We start from the raw sequence: 25,908 nt of genomic DNA, 5'->3' as shown, positions 1-25,908 counted from the left end.
CCACCTCGTGAAGCGGCCCCACATATCCCTCCATAGGGGCCTCTTGGTTAACACAGAGGGCCCGGGCCGGACGATAGGACCCAGAGGGGTAATTGTAATTCCTGGGTGTCTGGTGCGTATTAAGGGGGCAGCTAGCCATGAAATGCCCTGGTTGCTTGCATCGGTGGCAAGTCGGTCTGGGACGCTCAGAGCTGTTATTGTGTGGTCCTGAGTGTCGGACGGGCCCTGTGGGCACCGGGGCTCGGAATTCAGCACGAGGGGGTGCACGGTAAACCTCTCTAGGTTCGACCCGTGCTGGAGCTCGGTAGTTCATGGGTTCGTGAAGACGGGAGTCATAATGTTCATCGGCCAATTTGGCTGCTTCTTCTAAGGTAGAAGGCCGCCTGTCTCGCAGCCATTCCTTCCCTTGCTGTTCCATGCCATTATAAAAATGTTCTAAGAGAAACAATTGTAAAATTTCCTCACCAGTCACCGCTTTACTTCCGCTCAGCCAGTGATTTGCCGCTCTCCGCATTCGGTGCGCCCATTCCATATTGGTATCGTTAGGCTTCTTTTTCGTGCCCCGAAACTGTCGGCGATACGTGTCCGGAGTTACAGCGTACCGTCGCAACAGTGTCTCCTTAACTAGCTCATACTGTGTAACTTCCTCAGCACCCAGAGTACGAAAGGCTTCCAGGGCTCGCCCGGATAGTTTCCCAGACAATATCGTGGGCCACTCTCTGTTGGGAATCTGGTGCAGGGCACATTGCCTTTCGAAGTCCGCCATTTATTCATCAATCCCTGTCTCGCTCTCTAGGAAGGGTCGAAATGCCGCATAGGGTATCTTGGGCCTCCCAGCATTTTCGACAGGGATGATTACCTGCGGGGCTTCAGCATTGCGGTGTGCGTTCGCTAGGTTGAGTTCGTGGGCTCGAGTCTCTCGTATATCCTCGTCCGCCTCCGCCATCAACTGCTGTACCAATTCCATGGAGGGGTTCGGCCCGTATAATGAGAGCCTTTCCCGAACAATCCTGGTTTTTTCGTCACTAATCGTGGTCGGTGTTTCCGCCATTGTGAAGCTCTGATCCAGTTCGGTCAATTCTGCGATCAGCTCTCTCCTCGGCCGGTTGCTGGCGTACCCCCCTCTGCTTTCAAGTAAATCCTTTAGGGTTGTATGCTTCAATGTTTCGTAAGCGCTCTCCATCCGTTCTGTACCTCTCCTAGGAAATCCAGGAAAATCCCGCCGCTGCCGCCAAATGTTACGGTTACCCTTAGTCTCGCTGAGAGATGGACCGCTTAGTAGCCTGGATCCCTATTGCTAAAGAGGGGAGAAGCTGCTTTCCATAGTATTCTATATGAGTCTCGCAAATATAGAATAATCTCCCTTAGCTGCAGTACAGCTAGGATACCCTTCTGCCCACAAAAACGAGTCAACGCTGCGATTGAGGGTCAAACAAGAACTCAGGACTGGGATGCCCAGCCTGCTTTTTATTAAGGTTACATGCACACAGGGCACTCCCAGGGGGGGGGGGGGGGGAGCACAAAATCCCCCATCACACAGTTAGATAGAGAGCAATGTCCTTTGACAGGCCACAATAGGATTACAGTACTTAAGATAACAAGTTTACAAGTTCATCTTATCAATTAGCAGTCTGGCTCCAGAGGTGATTAGACAATAGTTTCTAAAAGCTGAAAAAAAGTTAACTCTTTATGAAATGATACTTGTTACGGTTTTCTTGGAGCCCTTCTTAGGCGCTGGCTTGGCTGGTTCAGGCATTGCTGCTGGGAAATAAGCTCTTCACAACAAAATAACTAATGCTTCTGTAACAGAGCCCATTTATAAGCCTTCATTCTGTTATAAGTCTAAGAAAATGGCTTACCGATCCCATAAGGGAAAATGACAGTCTTCTAGCATTACTATGTCTTGTTAGAAAAGAGTCATACCTGGAGCAGAAAAGTCTGCAAACTGTTCCCCCCAACTGAAGTTCTCTGGTTTCAACAGTCCTGCGTGGGAACAGCAATGGATTTTAGTTACTGTTGCTAAAATCATACTCCTCTTAACAGAACTCTTCATCACTTTCTGTTGTAGAGTAAATAGTACAAACCGGCACTATTTTAAAATAACAAACTCTTGATAGAAGAAATAAAACTACAACTAACACCACATACTCTTTACCATCTCTGTGGAGATGCTACTTGTTCAGAGCGGCAAAAAGAATGACTGGGGGCGGAGCCAGAGGGGGAGCTATATGGACAGCTTTTGCTGTGCTCTCTTTGCTATTTCCTGTTAGGGAGGAGAATATTCCCACAAGTAAGGATGAAGCCGTGGACCGGACACACCAATGTAGGAGAAAAGGCATCTAAGCTTTTTTCTTGATTCAGAACTCTGGACAGCAGTTTTTGATTGGTGGATGAATTTATCCACCAATCAGCAAGGACAACCTAGGTTTTTCACCAAAATTGGGCCGGCATTTAAACTTACCTTCTTGCATTTCAAATAAAGATACCAAGAGAATTATGAAAAATTGATAATAGGAGTAAATTAGAAAGTTGCTTAAAATGTCATGCTCTATCTGAATCACAAAAGAAAAAATGTGGGTACAGTGTCCCTTTAAGGTCAGTACAACTGATCATCAATTTTTCACATATATTATATTGGACTTTTGCCTCTACTTCATTTTTCCTCCAGCACAGCTAGCGAAACAAACTAATAATTTATATAAGGAAATTAGACCACTAAGCACACATTTGAAACTGTATCCTAACTTTGAAAACATAATGCAGATTATGCATTAACAATACATTTTTCATTAAGACTACTAGGAGGAAGCAAATGCTAGCATTTGTGAATTAATCGGTAACCTTTTCAAATTAAAGCTGACACAAAGTAAACAAATCACATGTGATTAACATCTGTTGTTCCCATTGTTTTGTTTTTTTTTAAATTACAACTTCCTGTTTTTAATTGAATCATGTATATAATGTTACCCATGAAGCTATTTTGTATCCGTCTTTTATGCCTGATGAAACGACCGTTCTACTGGTCGAAAAACGCGTTGCAAAGAAAATAAAGCATTGTTTTTATTATACCTTTTGGAAGTTGTTTTATCCGCTGACCTGGCTCAGCATTGGTTCTCACAAATCCATGTTGATTAACTATTTTGCCTGCTGAAAAATCAGTTGGAGACTTATGGATTTTCCCCTAGATCACTGCCTGGGACCGTTGATCAGTGTACTAGCGGCTGAAAGTACTAGCCTGCTCTTTAGCACCGGTCAAAGTACGGTGCAACGATATCTGGTGAGCCTTACATCTGCACGTTTACATATTTACCTGTATGATATACACTATGAGGCGCCCTCTATTTTTGTCTTCAACTCCTAATAAGAGGTTTACATAGACCCAGCATTAACACCAGTCCTATCTTGAAGGGAAACTACAAATTAAAGGACTTAATCCAATTTTTCTTCAGAGCACCATCTTCGACAACTCCTAGTTGCAGAGGTAAAGAATGACTGGGGGAGTATGGGAAGTGGGAGGGATCTAAAGCTTTTGCTGGGTTGTCTTTGTCTCCTCCTGGTGGCCAAGTGTTGAATTCCCAACATTAATGAATGGAATCATGGACTCTCCATGCCATTGGAAAGAAAAAGAGAAAAAACACACAGGGAGTGCAAGACGAATGTAAAATCTCACCTGGAATGAGAGCGAGACTCCGATTTGGCTCCTTGTGCTTCCTCTGCAAACTTCTGCTCCAGGACTTGAATTATGAAGCTAAGCGTATCAGCACCGCCAATACTTTTCTTTACTTTCTCCAGCATATCCAGCAACATTTCCAGAGAAAACCCAGCCAGGGGCCCCTTCGAACTCACAAAACCTGCAGCTAGGACACAAAAACAGAATTTATGCTTACCTGATAAATTACTTTTTCTCTTGCGGTGTATCCAGTCCACGGATTCGTCCTTTACTTGTGGGATATTCTCATTTCCTACAGGAAGTGGCAAAGAGAGCACACAGCAGATCTGTCCATATAGCTCCTCCTCTAGCTCCACTCCCCAGTCATTCGACCAAAGGTTAGGAAGAAAAAGGAGAAACCATAGGGTGCAGTGGTGACTGTAGTTTAAACAAAAAAAATTTTACCTGACTTAATTGCCAGGGCGGACCGTGGACTGGATACACCGCAAGAGAAAGTAATTTATCAGGTAAGCATAAATTCTGTTTTCTCTTGTAAGGCGTATCCAGTCCACGGATTCATCCATTACTTGTGGGATACCAATACCAAAGCTTTAGGACACGGATGAAGGGAGGGAACAAGACAGGTACCCTAAACGGAAGGCACCACTGCTTTCAAAACCTTTCTCCCAAAAGTATCGAATTTGTAAAATTTGGCAAAAGTACGCAGTGAAGACCAAGTCGCTGCCTTACAAATCTGTTCAACAGAAGCCTCATTCTTGAAAGCCCATGTGGAAGCCACAGCTCTGGTAGAATGAGCAGTAATTCTTTCAGGAGGCTGCTGGCCAGCAGTCTCATAGGCCAAACGGATGATGCTTTTCAGCCAAAAGGAAAGAGAGGTAGCAGTCTCTTTCTGACCTCTCCTCTTACCAGAATAGATAACAAACAAGGAAGATGTTTGTCTGAAATCCTTAGTTGGTTGTAAATAGAACTTTAGAGCACGAACTACATCAAGATTGTGCAACAGACTTTCCTTCTTCGAAGAAGAATTGGGGCACAGAGAAGGAACAACAATTTCCTGGTTAATATTCTTGTTAGAAACCACTTTAGGAAGAAAACCAGGTTTAGTACCCAAAACTACCTTATCTGCATGGAACACCAGGTAAGGTGAATCACAATGTAAGGCAGATAATTCTGAGACTCTTCGAGCAGAAGAGATAGCTACCAAAAACAAAACTTTCCAAGATAATAACTTAATATCTATGGAATGTAAAGGTTCAAACGGAACCCCTTGAAGAACTGAAAGAACTAGATTTAGACTCCATGTTTATAGGCTTGATTCTGACTAAAGCCTGTGCAAACGCTTGAACGTCTGGTACCTCTGCCAGACGCTTGTGTAAAAGGATAGACAGAGCAGATATCTGTCCCTTTAAGGAACTAGCCGACAATCCTTTCTCCAATCCGTCTTGGAGAAAGGACAATATCCTGGGAATCCTAATCTTACTCCATGAGTAACCCTTGGATTCACACCAACAAAGATATTTCCGCCATATCTTATGGTAGATTTTCCTGGTGACAGGCTTTCTAGCCTGAATCAGAGTATCTATAACTGTCTCAGAGAAACCACGCTTTGACAGAATTAAGCGTTCAATCTCCAAGCAGTCAGACGTAGAGAAACTAGATTTGGATGCTTGAACGGACCCTGTATTAGAAGGTCCTGCCTCATTGGCAGTGTCCATGGTGGGACAGATGACATGTCCACTAGGTCTGCATACCAAGTCCTGCGTGGCCACGCAGGCGCTATCAAAATCACAGACGCCTTCTCCTGCTTGATTCTGGCGATCAGACGAGGGAGAAGAGGAAACGGTGGAAAAACATAAGCCAGATTGAGGGACCAAGGCGCTGCTAGAGCATCTATCAATGCCGCCTTGGGGTCCCGGGACCTGGATCTGTAGAGAGGAAGCTTGGTGTTCTGACGGGACACCATCAGGTCCAACTCTGGAATGCCCCATAGCTGAGTCAGCTAGGCAAATACCTCCGGGTGGAGTTCCCACTCCCCCGTGTGAAAAGTTTGACAACTTAGAAAATCCGCCTCCCAGTTGTCTACTCCTGGGATGTGAATTGCTGAGATGGCAGGAGTGGTCCTCCGCCCACCTGATTATTTTGGTTACTTCCTTCATCGCTAGGGAACTCTTTGATCCCCCCTGATGATTGATGTAAGCTACAGTCGTGATGTTGTCCGACTGAAATCTGATGAATTTGGCCGCAGCTAGTTGAGGCCATGCCTGAAGCGTGTTGAATATCGCCCTCAGTTCCAAAATGTTTATCGGGAGAAGAGATTCTTCCCGAGACCATAAGCCTTGAGCTTTCAGGGAGTCCCAGACTGCACCCCAGCCTAACAGACTGGCGTTGGTCGTTACAATGATCCACTCCGGTCTGCGGAAACATATTCCGTGAGACAGGTGATCCTGAGACAACCACCAGAGAAGAGAAACTCTGGTTTCCTGGTCCAACTGTATTTGAGGAGACAAATCTGCATAATCCCCATTCCACTGATTGAGCATGCATAGTTGCAGTGGTCTGAGATGTATCCGAGCGAAAGGGACAATGTCCATAGCCGCTACCATTAATCCGATTGCCTCCATGCACTGAGCTACAGATGGCCAAGGAATGGAGTGAAGAACTCGGCAAGTAGTTAAAAGTTTCAACTTTTTGACCTCCGTCAGAAATATTTTCATTTCTACCGAATCTATTAGTGTTCCTAGGAAGGGAACCCTTGTGAGTGGGGACAGAGAACTCTTTTTGATGTTCACCTTCCACCCGTGAGACCTTAGAAAGGCCAATACAATCTCCGTGTGAGCCTTGGCTCTGTGAAAAGACGGCGCCTGAATTAAGATGTCGTCCAAATAAGGCGCCACTGCTATGTCCCGCTGTCTTAGAACCGCCAGAAGGGACCCTAGCACCTTTGTGAAAATTCTGGGAGCAGTGGCTAAGCCGAATGGAAGAGCCACGAACTGGTAATGCTTGTCTAGAAAAGCGAACCTGAGGAACTGATGATGATCTTTGTGGATTGGGATATGCAGGTACGCATCCTTTAGATCCACGGTAGTCATATATTGACCTTCCTGGATCATAGGTAAGATTGTCCGAATGGTCTCCATCTTGAATGATGGGACTCTGAGGAATCTGTTTAGAATTTTTAGATCCAGGATTGGTCTGAAAGTTCCTTCTTTTTTGGGAACCACAAACAGGTTTGAGTAAAACCCAGTACTTGTTCTGCAATTGGAACTGGGTATATCACTCCCATCGTATGTAGATCTTCTACACAGCGTAAGAACGCCTCTTTCTTTGTCTGGTCTGTAGACAGACGAGAAATGTGGAACCTTCCTCTTGGAGGGGAGTCCTTGAATTCTAGAAGATATCCCTAGGTAACAATCTCTAAAGCCCAGGGATCGTGAACATCTCTTGCCCAGGCCTGAGCGAAGAGAGAAAGTCTGCCCCCTACTAGATCCGGTCCCATATCGGGGGCTACCCCTTCATGCTGTCTTGGTAGCAGCTGCAGGCTTTTTGGCCTGTTTACCCTTGTTCCAGCCCTGGTAAGGCTTCCAGGTTGCCTTGGGCTGTGAAGCGTTGCCCTCTTGCTTTGCAGCTGTGGAGGCTGAAGCGGACCGCTCCTGAAATTACGAAAGGAAAGAAAATTAGCTTTGTTTTTAGCCTTAAAAGGCTTGTCCTGGGGGAGAGCATGGCCCTTTCCCCCGGTGATTTCTGAAATAATCTCTTTCAATTCTGGCCCGAAAAGGGTCTTTCCCTTGAAAGGGATATTTAACAATTTGGATTTTGACAACACATCGGCCGACCATGACTTGAGCCAAAGCGCTCTGCGCGCCATAATGGCGAAACCTGAATTTTTTGCCGCTAACTTAGCTAATTGTAAAGCGGCATCTGTGATAAAAGAATTAGCCAGCTTTAGAGCCTTAGTTCTATCCATAATTTCGTCATAAGAGGTCTCAGTCTGGAGCGACTCCTCCAGCGCCTCAAACCAGAAAGCCGCTGCAGTAGTTACAGGAATAATGCAGGCAATAGGTTGGAGAAGAAAACTTTGTTGAACAAACTGTCTTCAATTGGTATGGTTGTGCGTTTAGCAAGTGTAGAAACAGCCCCCTCTACCTTAGGGACCGTCTGGGGTCAGTTATGGGGAACATTTTCTTAAAAATAGGGGGGGGGGGGGGGGGACAAAAGGGACACCTGGTCTATCCCACTCCCTAGAAACAATATCTGCAACCCTCTTAGGGATCGGAAACGCATCAGTGTATACAGGGACCTCTAGGTACTTGTCCATTTTACACAACTTCTCTGGGACCACCATAGGGTCACAATAATCCAGAGTAGCTAATACCTCCCTGAGCAATACGCGGAGGTGTTCCAATTTAAAATTTAAACGCTAATGAATCTGACTCTGCCTGATGAGAAACCTTTCCTGAGTCGGAAATTTCTCCCTCAGACATCAAATCCCTCACCTCCAATTCAGAGCGTTGTGAGGGCACATCAGATAAGGCTACCAAAGCTTCAGACTGCTCATAATCTGTTCTTAAAACAGAGCTATTGCGCTTTGCAGGACAAACTGGCAGTTTGGAAAGAAAGGCTGCAAGGGAATTATCCATGACTGTCGCTAGTTGTTGTAATGTAATAGGGGCAGACGCACTAGAGGTACTAGGCATCGCTGGCGCGGGCGTAACTGGTTGTGACACATGGGGAGAGGAAGACGGACTATCCTCATTACCTTCAGTCTGAGAATCATCTAGGGCCACACTTTTAAGTGCAACAATATGATCTTTAAAGTGCATATTAGTGCAATTGGGACACATTCTGAGAGGGGGTTCCACCATGGCTTCTAAACACATTGAACAAGGACTTTCCTTAGTGTCAGACATGTTTAACAGACTAGTAGAGTACAGAAGCAGGCTTGGAAAACACTTTAATCAAATAAAAAACAATTTGAAAAAACATTACTGTGCCTTTAAGAAATAAAAAGAGCACACAATTTTACAAAACAGTGAAAAATGCAGCAATCCTTTTGAAATTTTCACAGTATGTACCTAAGGCTTTAATATGATTGCACCACAATTTGCAGAACGATTAACCCCTTAATGCCCAAACCGGAGCAGCCTAAAGCCAGCAACCGGTTAAATAACTACAGCACCTTGCCACAGCTTACTGCTGTGGCCCTACCTGCCCTTAGGGATCAGTTTTGGGGGGAAAAGCTTATTTTAGGTCCTCAATCAGCAGAGCTGGACCCTCCATGTGAAGCAGCATGAACTGACTTTCAATTCTAACTGCGCACCTGAGGCGCGAAATTAGGCCCCTCCCCTCCGGAGTTGTGAGGCCTACAAAAATCACTTCCAAGTGACTAAATTTTTGCCATGTGGATAATAACTCCAGAAAAACACTCCCAAGTGCTTAAAAAAGTGTCTCTAACGAGTATTTCTTAAACAAATAATCGATTGCCCTGAATTAGTGTCAACCAGCCTAATTAGCCCTGTTATGTAAGCATTCAATTCTTTACTAAGTCTCAGAACATAGCTTACCCTCCCCACATGGGGATCTTGTCAGTCTTCTAGCATTATCTCAGTCTTGTCTAGAAATAAATGACTGAACATACCTCATTGCGGTCAAGCCTGCAAACTGTTTCCCCCAAATGAAGTTTTCTGGTACTCCTCAGTCCTGTGTGGGAACAGCAGTGGATTTTAGTTAAAACATGCTAAAATAATTTTCCTCTCAGCAGAAATCTTCATCACTTTTCTGCTAGAGAGTAAATAGTACAAACCAGTACCATTTAAAAATAACAAACTTTTGGGAGGCGGAGCTTGGCCGCGCTGGGAGATGGCCGCTGTAGCTTAGAGCTCCTGCTATATGTCTAGGCCCATAACTTTTTATCAGCAACTTAGGAACTGACCGAGCCGTTGGAACAACAAAAACACAAGGGGAACTTGCCCTCACCAAGACTGGACTAAGCGTAGGTCTGGGACTGGACTTTTCTCCTTATTGATATTACCGCCCAGACCACGTTACAGAGGCCATAGCCGGAGCACAACCAGAAACCCAGCAAGCCGGGCAGAGATCAGCAGCACTAACCCTGGTCACAGACGCTGACCCTCATCGTAGAAGCCGATCTTCACTACAAACAGGCTGCTCTTAAGTGTCACGGACACCGGACACACAGGACAAGAGGCTCCTGATCGCAATCGGCAGCCGCGGCAGATCCCGCTGGGGGAAGTCCCCTGTGCGGTGAGTAATCCCAGTGATAGCGCTCCTGCCTAAGAGAAGGACACCCGGGTAAGAAAGCCCTCACACTCTACGGCACATACCTGTAATTGGGCCCCTCTTGTTGGCTGTGCATACTATCCGGTAGTGGCGCTGCTGTGGTGGAGAGAGCGGTTCTCGGCTCAGCTCACCCACCTGACTGCAGATTATACAGCCCTCTCACCGGGACTCTGTCCCTTCAGAATAGCGTCAAGCCTCACCTTTCCTGTGCCTAACGGATCTCCCTGAACCCTGCCCTCAGCTCACAGTGAGCTGTGCAACGGCAATAGCGCAGGCAGGCAGAGGGGGGAATATACAACATATGCCAAAAAGGGTATATTTCATTTAATAAACATTTCACCCAGAGTGTATCATATTCCATATACTGGGCCCCTTACACATAAACCCAGAGATACCCCTGCCTGATATTGGGAATAACTCTAACCTATAGGGGGATAGCAATAGGATAACCTCATAGTGCAACAGTGCAACAGTGGGCAATCCTGCATTCTAGCTGACATATCACTCTGTAATGCCCCACAAAAAGAATACAGTGGGGGAAAAAGCCTCTAAATCTCGCAATATGAATCCCTACCTTAAACCCACCGAATCTTCTACACTGGAGACATTAAACCCACATTATGATGTCACACAAAGTACGTCCACACAAACGACTGAAACAAATATAATCCCCCCATCATATGTTACTAAGGACGACCTGCAGAACCTATCCTCAAAAGAGGATATTAGAGGGGTCATGGAAGAAGTTAAAGGTCTTTTTGGGGAGCTTAGGAAAGATATCAATGACCTATCCCACAGGGTCGCCGGCGTGGAACAAAATCATGAAAATATCATTGAAGAGGTAAAAGACACTTCGGCCAGGGCACAATACAACACCGAAATGATCCATAGCTTAATGGACAAAGTGGAGGACCTTGACAACCGCGGCAGGCGGAATAACCTGCGGGTCAGGGGAATTCCAGAGTCTATACACCCGTCAGCCCTCCAGGGCTACCTTCAGGACCTATTTAGGACACTTAAAGGTACTCCAATGTCTCCAGCTATCGAGATTGAAAGAGCTCATAGGGCGCTCCGCCCCAAACCACCAGCGAAAGCACCCCCACGAGATGTCATTCTACGTGTTCTAAATTTCAAAGACAAAGAAGAGATTCTGAAACATGGTAGAAACAAGCATCCGATTACACATGCTGGAGTTCCTCTACAGATCTTCACGGACTTAAAGTGGATGTAAAGTCAATGCTATCGCCCAATCACATATTGTTTAACAATCAAAATTAAGTGGACTTTAATTCATCGTTTTTTTTTAATCTACCATTTAATCGATATATAAATCTATTTATTCGGAATTGTCTTACTCGCTTCCTCCGCCCGCCATTTTGGACCGCATATCCAACGTTGATTGACACTCTATTCTACTAATAATATTTCACACCCCGTGGCGTCCAGCCCCTTTTCGGAGACGTCAGAAATTCTTTATGCGCATGCGTTCCCAGCACTTGTTTAGATGATAATACATCAGTGCCGATAGAGATTTAGTAAACAGTACTAACGCATGCGCATATTAGACACACACATTAGTGTTAAGCGCATGCGCAAAATAACTAATAATCTTGAACAAGCTTTTCAAATACGTAATAGAGCAGGAGGGGCCGCTCTATACGTAATGTGGCCGAAATACCGGAAGAAATGGATGGGAGGAGTTAGAAACGAAAACGGAGCTAAGTTTACATATAAAATATAAATAGATATTTTGAATTTTTTGTAAAAAAAATAATGCGTTTTAACTAATGCAATGATTGTGAATTGATATTGAGTACTAATTAAGAGAAAATTTACATTCACTTTAAGTCCAACTACACTACAAAAGAGGAGGGAGCTGAAATTCATTACAAGCATCCTGCAAGAAAAAAAGATCATCTACCGCTGGGGCTTCCCCACAAGTATTATAGCCACTAAGGGAGACCATACAGCCATCTACAGGGTAACAGAAGATCTTGGCCCCTTCTTTCACTCATTGGGCCTAGAGCCCCCTCCAATCCCAAGACCTCCACAGGAAGAGAGGACCACTAATTTATCTACCAACTCCAGCAGACAGGGTATCGACAGAGAGCAACAATAAAGATCTCTCCACAGAACTGAGGGACACTTGCTGGTCAGGTTTGCATTGGTTATCTAATGTATTGACTTAAAAAAAAATAAAAAAAATTATCACTCTGTTGGTTTTGAAGTCACAACTAAAAGTTTATTTTTGTGTATAGGAATATTTATCTACCTCTTTCTCACTTGGTGTTGAATGTTAGATTATAACTTGTGCTGCGGTTGATGTTTTGGTTAAATATGTGCCATCCTGGAGCGCACGGGTGACTCTACCATAAACGCGGGACCGCACGTATTGTGCGCTATTAGCCAAACTGCTCATAGATGTTAAACATCCGCTTCTACATTATTAAACCTACTCTTAGAGGTCTCCACTGTGCTCCGGGAGGGAATGACGTGCTCACTAACATTACTTATACTTTAAATTAGTTCTGATTTCACTGCAATTTGAACGGTTCGGCTAAGTTTCTTATCTTTATTATTGCACTGGGCCTAGCAGGGCACAGCCTGTTAGACTTAGACTTAGTTTCTTGTAAAATACGCACATAGATCTGTTTTCATGTGCTTGTTGGTATTGTACATTTGTCTGGTCACATTCCAGACACCATTTTGGGCGGGCCCCAGGACACTACTCTCAAGCCTTGGACTTTCCTACACCCAGCCTTGCACATATATTACACCATTTAACATGCTACACCCACCACAGAGTGGGCCTAAAGGGGCGGGCTCTTACTCTACATATAAGACACACCCGATCAAACTGCTAACAGTAAATGTCAAAGGCCTCAACAGCCCGGGTAAACGCTCCATAGTACTGAGGGACTTACAAAGGATGGGTGGGGATATTGTGTTTCTCCAGGAGACACATTTTGCCAGGTCTAAAGAACCCAAATGGCATAATCATACTTACCCAAGCGCTATTCTAGCTTCAGGCCCCTACAAACAGAATGGAGTTGGGATTCTCATACACCGAAAACTGCTATTCCACTTATTACAGCAGGAAAAAGATAGAGACGGCAGATACATAATTCTCACAGGACAACTCCACGGTAAACTGATCACATTGGCAAACATTTATTCCCCCAACACTAAGCAGGATAAATTTCTAAAAAGGGTCACTCAAAAAATACAGGAAGTCTCTAAGGGAACTCTTTTCATGGGAGGGGATCTTAACGCACCCCTACTCCCACTATGGGACACTTCTAATGGAGTGTCAAGCGTCCCACACCATGCATTGAAACAGATTGACGCCCAGCTCAAACATCTCCTTCTACATGATATCTGGAGAACCCTACACCCAACCGACAGGGACTTCACCTTTTATTCCAGCCCCCACAACAAATATTCAAGGATAGACTACCTATTCGCAGACTCAATGGGAATTTCATATATCACACACAGCGACATTTTAGCCATAACATGGTCGGATCATGCCCCTGTTTCATGCACCATAGACTGGCCAAACTCCCCTGACATGCCCTTTATATGGAGACTGGAAGACACCCTTTTGGATAACCCCGAAATTAAAGCAGACAGAGACATCTATGACCGAGTACTTTAATATTAATACTCAAGATAATCTACCTCTCACCTCAGTTTGGGAAGCACACAAATGTGTCCGCAGGATATTAATTAAACATAAATCGAAACTGAACAAACAACGCAGAGAAAAATACAACTCAATACTACACACCATTCACACCTTAGAGGAAAGACATAAAAAAGAGGCAACAAATACCACACTAGAAAACGACCTTTCCCAAGCTAGGCTCGACTTTAGGGCCCTACTGCAGGAAGAAAACCAACGCTCCGCGTTGAAACTTAAACAAAAATTGAGGGAGGGGATAAAGCGGGTAGACTACTAGCGAGAGCCCTCACACGCCAGAGATTAAAAACATGTATATACTCCATGAAAGATGAACAGGGACGGACGAGACAGGATAGTCGTAACATTGCGCAAATTTTCCGTAATTACTATAGCAAACTATATAATCTTAAAAGGGGAGAAACAGACACCCATACTCAGGAAATACAACATTATTTAAACCACACAACAATGCCGACACTGACTGAGGAGGAATCCAACGACCTAGAAACACCCATATCTCAAAAAGAAATAGCAGAGACAATAAAAGATCTTCCAAGTGGGAAAAGCCCGGGGCCAGACGGACTGAGTAATAAGTATTACAAAACTTTTCTCCCATTGTTACTACCCCACTTACATAAATTGTTTAATGGACTGAATGATTCCGGACTCCTCCCCAGGTCTATGCTGTCAGCATATATCACAGTCCTCCCAAAACCCGGGAAGACCCCAGATAAGCCCGAAAGCTACAGACCCATTTCCCTTCTCAATAGCGATATTAAAATACTAGCAAAGGTCTTAGCAACGCGCATTAATAAATATCTTCCAAAACTGGTCTCAACTGACCAGGTAGGATTCATTCCTGGCAGGGAGGCCAGAGATAACACTCTAAAAGTCTTTCACCTCATAGCTTTCTCTAAAACAAAGTCGATTCCGCTCGCTCTGCTGTCCACGGACGCAGAGAAAGCTTTCGACAGGGTGGACTGGGCCTTCCTGCGGAGCACCATGGTGGCAATGAGGTTTGGGGATAAAACATTGAAGACAATTTTTGCCCTATACTCGCAACCTAATGCACAAATAAAGGTCAACGGAGTCCTTTCTGACCCCTTTCTTATCACGAATGGTACGAGACAGGGATGCCCACTTTCCCCGGCCCTATTTGCCATCGCCATAGAAGCATTAGCTAGTAATATTAGACATAATCCTGACATAAAAGGCATACAGACAGGAACAATCGAAAACAAGCTAGCCATGTACGCTGATGACGTAATGTTAACCATGACAGACATTGAGACTTCCATACCAGCCATACTATCAGAATTCACAAAATATGGCACAGTTTCCAACTTCCTTCTTAACCTTACAAAATCAGAACTCCTTGGCATTTCCCTAACACCAGAGACACTGAACTGGCTTAAAAATCATTCACCCTTTATACAAAAAAACAGCTCATTGAAATATTTGGGAATCCATATATCAGGCTCCAACTCGGAGGTCTTTGAAGCCAACTATGGGCAGTTGAAAAAAGATTTGGCGAGAGATTTTTCCGAATGGAAGAATAAATCCATATCCTGGCTCGGCAGGATCGGAGTTGTAAAGATGAATGTCCTGCCTAGAGTGCTATATCTACTGCAGACTGTACCCATAACCCTCCCACACTCCTTCCTACCTTCATTACAAGCTCTCATAGAGGAGTATATTTGGAAAGGCATTAAGCAGAGGATTAACAAACAAACCCTATATCTTCCAAGGGAACGGGGGGGCTTGAGAATTCCGCACATTCAATCCTATAGGAGGGCAGCCCTTCTTCACAGAATAGTGGAATGGTGCTGGGACACAGATGACAAGGCCTGGAAGCAGGTATGCGCTCACTCTATTACTAAGACCCACATACCCAATCTGTTTTGGTCCGATAAAAAACACAGACCGACTGACATCCCTAACTTACCGCTATTAGAGGAGTTGCTCAATGAATGGGACAAAATACTCTCCACAGAACCACACATTTCTACCAGATATGCACCCCTCACACCTATTTACGGAAATCACAACTTACCTTTGCACTTGCCGGGGTCTACTGCTCACCCAGCGCTCCCTTTGAACTGCATAGGCAATCTATTATCACAGGGGAGACTTAAGACTCCACAGGAGCTCCTTGAGGATCACCCTGCCATAGCGAATTCCTGGTTTACATACTCCCAGGTTCAGCATTACATCAATTCTCACAAATGCAGGCACCTCTTTGGAAGGAGCCTGACAAAATTTGAACAGCTCTGCATGTCTCCAGTGGAGATTAAACATGTAATCTCAATTTTATATAAAATCATCCTAACCCCGACTGATGACGCATTACCGCAATTCACTTCACAATGGCACAAAGAATTGGGATACTCTTTTACACCCGAAGAATGGAGCCAAATGTTCCTACTCGGGAAAAAGGTGTCCGTTTCCTCACGAACACAAGAATCCCATTACAAGCTACGGAGCAGGTGGTATCTTACACCAAGAAGGCTGAACATTTTTTACCCAAACACCACGGGGAGATGCTGGAGAGGTTGTGGGATGGAAGGCAATATGGTACATGTGTGGTGGGACTGCCAACTAATAGTTCATTACTGGGACGAAGTTTGGGAAGAAATACACACAACCACTGACTTGACGATCCCCAAAACCCCGGACACGCTGCTTTTCCACTTCCCATTCAAATTCCAAACACAGGCCCAAAAATCACTACTCATGCTACTTTTGACATGTGCTAAAACCCTAATTCCTCTGAACTGGAAGTCCACTCATATACCTTCTAGGGCGGGGTGGAAAGCAAGGGTAGACACAACATTACAACTAGAGCGATACCACTATGTCTTAACAGGTCAGTTAGAAATACACAAGACAATGTTGGCAATGTGGGCGAGAAAAAGACATGTTAATGATGCAAGTTGAACAACAATTAACGACCAGGTACCCATGGAGGGGGGGGGGAGGAACTACCCGGGGCCCGCCCGGGACTTTTCAGACTTTAGGATGCTAAATTAATGAATTAGTGTCACATGTTAAGTTTTAGTTTGTGTGCTGAATCCTTGAGAGGGATGTAAGGAGATGGATTTGCACATACCTTTATGTATAGGAAGATTGGGTTTCACAGTTGAATTTGCAAAAAGTTTTTGAAAGCAAAGTACTCTAAATGTTACTTATAATCTATATGTTAACAGAGAGGAGGAAGGAAGGACATCAATGGACAGATTTTTTCATACTTTTTCAAAGGAAAACACATTTACTACCCATGGGACTACCATCTGGACTTCCCTGTGACACTCAGTCCAGGGAATTATAGTTTTCCATATTCTACCGCTCAGGATGTAACTCATGTTAAAATTGCTTACTTAAAACTTGGCATTGTACCTTTCTTTATTTTTCCTACCCTTTGTAACCATATGGTAAAGATTGTACTTTTTTACAAAAGCTCAATAAAAAAAAAATTAAAAAAACAAAAAAACAAAAAAAAAAAACTTTTGATTGAAGATATAAAACTACAATGGTAACACCACATTCACTTTACCCTCCCGTAGAGAGACCCTAGTGCTTAGAGCCGGCAAAGAGAATGACTGGGGGGTGGAGCTAGAGGGGGAGCTATATGGACAGCTCTGCTGTGTGCTCTCTTTGCCACTTCCTGTAGGGAATGAGAATATCCCACAAGTAAAGGATGAATCCGTGGACTGGATACACCTTGCAAGAGAAAAAACTGATCGCCTTTAGAGTTCATTTCTAATCACACTGAGAGAAACAAACAAGACACAATAACTGGCCTTGTTGTATTCAGAACATACTGATAGCTTGTTCATAAGCATGCAACAGACGTGAGCGGGTTCAGTCATATCATCTCCCTAAGCTAGTTGAATCATGTGCACAATTACTGCAACTGTATCATGCAGCACACTGCTAGAACCGCTCACCATAACATGCATACCAATGTCCTGCAAGTCTCACACCTTGTACTCCTTTATCTATCCCTACCAATGCCCTGCAAGTCCCACACCTTGTACTCCTTTATCCATCCCTACCAATGCCCTGCACGTCTCACACCTTGTACTCCTTTATCTAACCCTACCAATGCCCTGCAAGTCTCACACCTTGTACTCCTTTATCTAACCCTACCAATGCCCTGCAAGTGTCACAACTTGTACTCCTTTATCTATCCCTACCAATGCCCTGCACGTCTCACACCTTGTACTCCTTTATCTAACCCTACCAATGCCCTGCAAGTCTCACACCTTGTACTCCTTTATCTAACCCTACCAATGCCCTGCAAGTGTCACAACTTGTACTCCTTTATCTATCCCTACCAATGCCCTGCACGTCTCACACCTTGTACTCCTTTATCTATCCCTACCAATGCCCTGCACGTCTCACACCTTGTACTCCTTTATCTAACCCTACCAATGCCCTGCAAGTCTCACACCTTGTACTCCTTTATCTAACCCTACCAATGCCCTGCAAGTCTCACACCTTGTACTCCTTTATCTAACCCTACCAATGCCCTGCAAGTCTCACAACTTGTACTCCTTTATCTATCCCTACCAATGCTTTGCACATCTCACACCTTGTACTCCTTTATCTCTACCAATGCCCTGCAAGTCTCACAGCTTGTACTCCTTTATCTAACCCTACCAATGCTCTGCACATCTCATACCTTGTACTCCTTTATCTATCCCTACCAATGCCCTGCACGTCTCACACCTTGTACTCCTTTATCTAACCCTACGTAGTACTAATGCCCAGCAAGTCTCCCACCTTGTACTCCTTTATCTAACCATACCAATGCTCTGCACATCTCACACCTTGTACTCCTTTATCTAACCCTACCAATGCCCTGCAAGTGTCACAACTTGTACTCCTTTATCTATCCCTACCAATGCTCTGCACATCTCATACCTTGTACTCCTTTATCTATCCCTACCAATGCCCTGCACGTCTCACACCTTGTACTCCTTTATCTAACCCTACGTAGTACTAATGCCCAGCAAGTCTCCCACCTTGTACTCCTTTATCTAACCCTACCAATGCCCTGCAAGTCTCACACCTTGTACTCCTTTATCTAACCCTACCAATGCCCTGCAAGTGTCACAACTTGTACTCCTTTATCTATCCCTACCAATGCCCTGCACGTCTCACACCTTGTACTCCTTTATCTAACCCTACCAATGCCCTGCAAGTCTCACACCTTGTACTCCTTTATCTAACCCTACCAATGCCCTGCAAGTGTCACAACTTGTACTCCTTTATCTATCCCTACCAATGCCCTGCACGTCTCACACCTTGTACTCCTTTATCTATCCCTACCAATGCCCTGCACGTCTCACACCTTGTACTCCTTTATCTAACCCTACCAATGCCCTGCAAGTCTCACACCTTGTACTCCTTTATCTAACCCTACCAATGCCCTGCAAGTCTCACACCTTGTACTCCTTTATCTAACCCTACCAATGCCCTGCAAGTCTCACAACTTGTACTCCTTTATCTATCCCTACCAATGCTTTGCACATCTCACACCTTGTACTCCTTTATCTCTACCAATGCCCTGCAAGTCTCACAGCTTGTACTCCTTTATCTAACCCTACCAATGCTCTGCACATCTCATACCTTGTACTCCTTTATCTATCCCTACCAATGCCCTGCACGTCTCACACCTTGTACTCCTTTATCTAACCCTACGTAGTACTAATGCCCAGCAAGTCTCCCACCTTGTACTCCTTTATCTAACCATACCAATGCCCTGCAAGTCTCACACCTTGTACTCCTTTATCTATCCCTACCAATGCCCTGCACGTCTCACACCTTGTACTCCTTTATCTAACCCTACCAATGCCCTGCAAGTCTCCCACTTTGTACTCCTTTATCTATCTCTACCAATTGACCCTGCCTTGATGTTTGGACGCAGTAGGTTGTTAGCCCTGTAGCCGAAATTCGTGGGGACTCTTTGAACTTATTATTACGCCCTGGACAGAGGCGTGTCGGCTGGGCTCCCTACTTCCGGATTTGAGGCCAGAAGCTGCTGCAAACAACGGATCCTACGTCACACGCCGAAGCAACGCTACTCAAGCTGCCAGACTCGCTCCCTGTAGGACCGGTAAGCGCCGCAACTGTGTATTTTCTCCTATCTCTACCAATGGCCTGCAAGTCTCACACCTTGTACTCCTTTATCTAACCCTACCAATGCCCTGCAAGTCTCGCACCTTGTACTCCTTTATCTAACCCTACCAATGCCCTGCAAGTCTCGCACCTTGTATTCCTTTATCTAACCCTACCAATGCTCTGAAAGTCTCACACCTTGTACTCCTTTATCTCTACCAATGCCCTGCAAGTCTTACACCTTGTACTTCTTTATTTAACCCTACGAATGGCCTACAAGTCTCATACCTTGTCATTTTTTGTCAAACCTATACCCTGCTCACCTTTGCTCTTCTCCCCTGTCACATCTGTGGGCTGTGGCCCCTCCAAGTCAAGGAGATGCTTGAGAAGCTGTAGGTCAGTTTTTTCTGCAATGGGGACAGTTCCCACCCCATCACTACTGGGGGCCTCCTCAGTCTTTGGTTTCTTAGAAAGCAGCCCTCCCTGGTAACTGCGGTCCTGAGTGACAGAGTCAGCTTGAACGCTCCGTGACTCTGTCCCACCATGCAGCATGTATTTTGTGTAGATGTGTGAGCACTGTAAGTCGGTCTGGATACAGCCACTGCTATGGTCTTTCAGGAAACACAGGACCTTTTGAGCCACCTCTACAGACAAAGACATCTGCAGGAAATCCTGATCATCTAGATCTGATGTCTAAAAACCGAAGCACAAAAGAGGAGAGAGAAAATTATAGGACTTGAATTTTACTGATGCATTGTTTACCCATATGTCAAATGCTGCCTTTGACATCGTTGATCATCCCCTTCTCCTACGGACTCTAAGCTCCCTTGGGCTCTGTGACATTGTCCTCTCCTGGATACACTTATCTATCTAATAGGTTATTTTCTGTCTCATTTGCTGGCGGTGACTCCACTTCACCGATTATTTCTGTTGCAGTACCTCAAGGCTCTGTTCTGGGTCCTCTACTCTTCTCTATATATACTTCCCTCAATGGGAAAGCTTATTAGTAGCTATGGCTTAAACTATCACCTCTTTGCTGATAATACTCAGATCTACCTATCCACTCATGCACTCTCCTGTCCTTTCTCACATCAGTGACTGCTTATTTGGCATTTCTTCCTGGATGGCCTCTCACCATCTAAAATTCAACATGTCCAAGACTGAGCTCCTTATAATCCCCCCTCTAATTCTACTCCAGTATCTAACTTTTCTATCACTTTTGGCGACACCACTATCTCCCCATCACCCCAAATCCGCTGCCTAGGAGAGGAGTTACATTTGACACCAATCTGTCCTTCATATCCCACATCAAATTGCACTCTTCATCCTGTCACAACCACCTACGCAATATCTCCAAAATTCGCCCGTTTGAGTGATATAACTACTAAACAGCTAATCCCCTCCATAGTAATTTCCCAACTTGACTACTGTAATAACCTACTAACTGGCCTTCCTCTCTTCCGCCTCTCCCCCCTTCAATCCATCCTAAATGCCTCTGCTAGACTAATCCACATCTCCCGACACTCTGTATCTGCTGCACCTCTCTGCAAGTCCCTTCACTGGCTACCCATTCAAAGCAGAATTAAATTCAAAATTCACACCCTGACCTACAAAGCCCTTATCAACGCAGCCCCCCCCCCCCACCTCTCCTCACTCTTCAACAAATATACTCCAGCCCGTCCTCTAAGATCCAACAATAACCTGCTCCTTGTATCGTGTACCATCACCTCCTATCACCAAATCAGTATCAAATGAATTCCACTTGCCTAATAGTTGCCCTCTTCTAACTCGACACGAACATCATTATCACCTTTGCAGTCCCTACCTCCTGTTTCTCATCCTCCTACCTATCTAGATTGTAAGTTCCCACAGGAACAGGGCCCACAATTCCCCCCTGTATTTGTTTGTTTGATTTTGTCCGGTGTCTTATATTGTATTGTATTACTGTTGTACTTTTATCTTTGTACCTATGGACAGCTCTGCGTAATCTGTTGGCGCTTTATAAATAAATAGTAATATCTAATCACAAGTGCTCTGGTTCTGCCGGTCACTTCCTGATCAGTTACTGTATCTAAATCACAAGATCTTTGGTTCTAACAGTCACTTCCTGATCAGTTACTTTATCTAAATTACAATCGCTGTGGTTCCGACGGTCACTTCCTGATCAGTTACTTATCTAATCACAATCGCTGTGGTTGTGAAAGTCACTTCCTGATCAGTTACTGTACCTAATTACAATCGCTGTGGTTCTGACGGTCACATCCTGGTCAAATACTGTCACATGACCTTTCAGCCCGCTATGGGTTTACTATACTGATACTATGTCATAGTGATGTCCTATTAACTAGGATGCCAAGGGATAATCAGCCTCATTTATGTGCTTTTAGCTATGCTTTATTCCATCCCATTCACCTCCCATCATCTATGTGAGATCTACCTCTTCATTAGACCCTGTCCCTTCACTAGTCACCAAAACCTCTTAGCTATTTGAAATGGGTGCCCTCTCCTATGCCAACTGTATCAGTCTGAGATGATCTGTTTGCCTTCTGTGACCTCGCCTAAGTCCTTTAATGTCCCCTCAGGCACCTGGATCTCTTTGTTCGGTTTAACCATATCCAACACTTTCTGCTGCTCCTGGGGCTCCAGCCTCTTCATGAAAAACAAAAGCTCCCACCATTCATCCTGTCGCAGGGTCCCAGATTGCTCATGTGAGACCCCAGTTAGGTAGGGCAGGGTGTAAAGACCACCACCTGAGGGCTTAGTACTCAACATCTGGGTAACTATGGGATTAAAAAATAAATGTAATTATATAAAAAAAAAAAATGTAAAATGTTTTCATTGAACAAAACTATAACTAAATCTGAATTAACTGTAACATTTTTAAAGTCAGATACAAAAAAGCAGAATTTTTAAATTGAAGTTCCCCGTTTCCATCCCTTTGACTGGGCACTGGGGAAGTCAGTAATAGACAGGCAACGCCAGCAATAGGGAACAGGCAACAATAGCGACCAAGCAGAGGGGAAGTCAATGATAGGGGACAGGCAACGGGGAAGTCAGTAAAGGGGGACAGGCGACGCCAGGTACAGGGGAAGTCAGTAATAGGGGACAGGCAATGCCTGCGAGCAGGTACAGGGGAAGTCAGTAATAGGGGACAGGCAAAGTCAGTAATAGAGGAGAGGTATAGCCAGCGACTAGGCACAGGGGGAAGTCTCCCAGCTAACCAGTCCGCCCACTTCCCTGCTGTATTTAATGGTGCTCGCAGCGCGACCGCGCAGCAGCCGCCCCACTGGCATCCCAAAGGCAAGCCCGTCAGCGCACGTCCACGCCCAAAACGCACCCATTGCCACGAACCTTGGCTACAGAAACCACCACTACTACGACGCCAGCACCCTCAACGCACTCAACACCGGGAAGATCGTCCGCCTGCCACCACACATCCCTGACTAACACCTTCGGACTCTTCACCTGTCGCAACTGCTCCTTCCCCTCCCTCCGGACCACAACCCAACCAACCTGCCCACCCAAAAAAAGACGCAATTACCTCAACTGCATCCTCCTCAACACCCGCTCTATCCACAAGCACGCCCAAGAAATCTAGAACCTGCTAAACTCCACCTCCCCAGATGTCGCCTTCCCCCCCGAGACCTCGCTGAACCACGCATCAGCGCCGGACATCACCACTGCAATACCCGATGGCTACAAGATCTGCCACAAACACAGCAGCAACCAACCTGAAGGAGGCATCGTCATCATCCACAAGCACACCATCAAAGTCACAACCAGCTTCGACGACCACTCACCAGGCCTGGAACACCTACACTTCAAGATCCAGGTCAACCCCAACACCACCCTCCACGGCACCCTCATTTACAGACCTCCAGGACCTCGTCCCGCCTTCTGCGACTGCATCACCGACAACATTGCATCCCACGCCATTGCCTCAACGGACTACATCCTCCTCGGTGACCTCAACTTCCATCTTGACAACGATCACAACACCTCCACCCTCCTGGAAAACCTTGGAAGCATCGGACTGAAGCAACTTGTAAACTACCCAACCCACGTAGCCGACCACACCCTCAACCCGATCTTCTCCGCAGGCAACCACATCTCAGTCAATCACATCACCAAACTCCTATGGACTGACCACCACTGCATACACTTCTCCTTCAACAAACCCACCACCCACCTCCGGCAGTACCACCCGCCCCGCAGAAACTGGAACAACATTACCCAAGACCAACTGCACCGCACCCTAAACAAATCCTCCCCACTTACCTCCACAGATGCCAACTCCTCCACCCCAAACCTCCACCCCTGGATCACAGAATGCTCCAACACCCTCACCCCCCTCAAGAAACCGTCCAGCCACCAAACCAACAACAAAGCCAGCTGGTTCACCCGGCCCTCCAGGACTCCAAATGCCAAAGAACCTGGAGATCCAGCAAGACCCTTCTGGAGAAAGCTGCCTTTAAGGAAGCAATCGCCACCACCTCATAAAAACCGCCAAAAAAAACAGCCATCCAAGACAGAATCAACTCTAACGCACACAACAGCAAAGAGATGTTCTCAGTCATCAAGGAATTCTCTAAATCCAACAGGGACATTCCACCCTCCCAGGACCTCTGCGATACCCTCGCTGCACAGTTCCACCGCAAGATCCTCAATATCTATGACAGTTTAACATCTCATAACTTAACCTCCACCACCCACCCACCTATACCCCACCCAAATTCACGCCCCCCACCCTACACATACTATCTGGAGCCCTCTCACCACAGAGGACACCCTAAGAATCATGAAATCCATCCACTCCGGCGCACCTTCGGACCCATGCCCTATCACATATTCAACAAAGCAAGCAACACCATCGCCCCTGAACTCCGCCACACCATAAACTGCTCCATCAAAACTGGCACCTTTTGGGATGTCTGGAAGCACGCAGAACTGAAACCCCTGCTGAAGAAACCCTCAGCAGACCCCACAGACTCTAATAACTACCGCCCCATCTCTCTACTCCCCTTCCCGGCCAAAATCATAGAGAAGTCCATCAACTTGCAACTTATTGACCACATTGAGGCCAACCACACCCTGGACCACTCCCAATCCGGTTTCAGAAGCAACCACAGCACTGAGACCGCCCTGCTTGCCGCCACAAACAACAACCGCGCCCTTCTTGATCGAGGAGAAACTGCCGCTCTCATTCTCCTAGACCTCTCAGCAGCATTCGACACTGTCGACCACAGCACCCTCCGCGCCTACACGACGCCGGCATCCTCAACAAAGCCCTGGAATGGATCACCTCCTTCCTCACGGGCAGGACCCAGAAAGTCAGATTCCCGCCTTTCTCCTCCAAACCCACAACAGTCAACTGCAATGAACCGCAAGGCTCTTCGCTGAGCCCCACCCTCTTCAACATCTACATGGTTACTCTCGCCGCCATCATCCAACGCCACAACCTCAACATCGTCTCCTCGTCAACACGAAGTTAATCATCTCACTCACCAGAGATCCTACCGTCAAAAGTAACGTCCACGAAGGCCTGACAGCAGTCGCCGCCTGGATGAATGACAACCGGCTCAAACTTAACACAGACAAAACCGAAGTCCTCCTCCTCTGACCCAATAAATCCGCGACTCCTGGTGGCCCACAGCCCTCTGTCACCCTCAAACCCCAACCGACCATGCACAAAATCTAGGCTTTATTCTGGACTCTTCACTCTCCATGGACCGACAAATCAATGCCATCATGTCAACATGCATCCACATTCTCCACCAACTATGAAAAATCTTCAAGTGGATCTCTAACGAAACCCTCGTCAGCAGCCGGTTGGACTACGGCAACGCACTCAACGCCGGCTCCACCATCAAACTCCAAAAGAGACTCCAAAGTATTCAGAACGCCTCAGCCAGATTCATCCTCAACAACCCTCGCCAATGCCACATCATCGAACACCTAAGGAACCTTAACTGGCTCCCCACATCAACAAAAGAATCACCTTCAAGCTCCTTACCCATGCGTTCAAGGCCCTACACAACATCGGACCCGAATACATCAACCACCGCGTAAATTACTACACCCCTGCCAGACAACTCTGATCGGCCGACCAAGCACTTCCCCGCATCAGCAAATC

The 25,908-nt window shown here is 45.7% G+C and overlaps 1 protein-coding gene across 1 annotated transcript in view; it reads right to left on the bottom strand.

The window, feature by feature from the left end:
- Positions 1-25,908, bottom strand: part of CUL9 (cullin 9) — a gene marked incomplete in the record, with an annotated part of 1,346,550 nt that overhangs the window by 1,132,008 nt on the left and 188,634 nt on the right. Inside the window, 3 exon segments of the mRNA XM_053712774.1 lie at positions 3,671-3,857; positions 20,099-20,468; positions 22,362-22,555. Coding sequence (XP_053568749.1) covers positions 3,671-3,857; positions 20,099-20,468; positions 22,362-22,555 — 751 coding nt within the window.

Source organism: Bombina bombina, chromosome 4 (genome assembly GCF_027579735.1).
Source record: "Bombina bombina isolate aBomBom1 chromosome 4, aBomBom1.pri, whole genome shotgun sequence".
Lineage (NCBI taxonomy): Eukaryota > Metazoa > Chordata > Amphibia > Anura > Bombinatoridae > Bombina > Bombina bombina.
The sequence above is the reverse complement of the archived record's forward strand: the minus strand, read 5'-3'. Positions and strand labels throughout refer to the sequence as shown.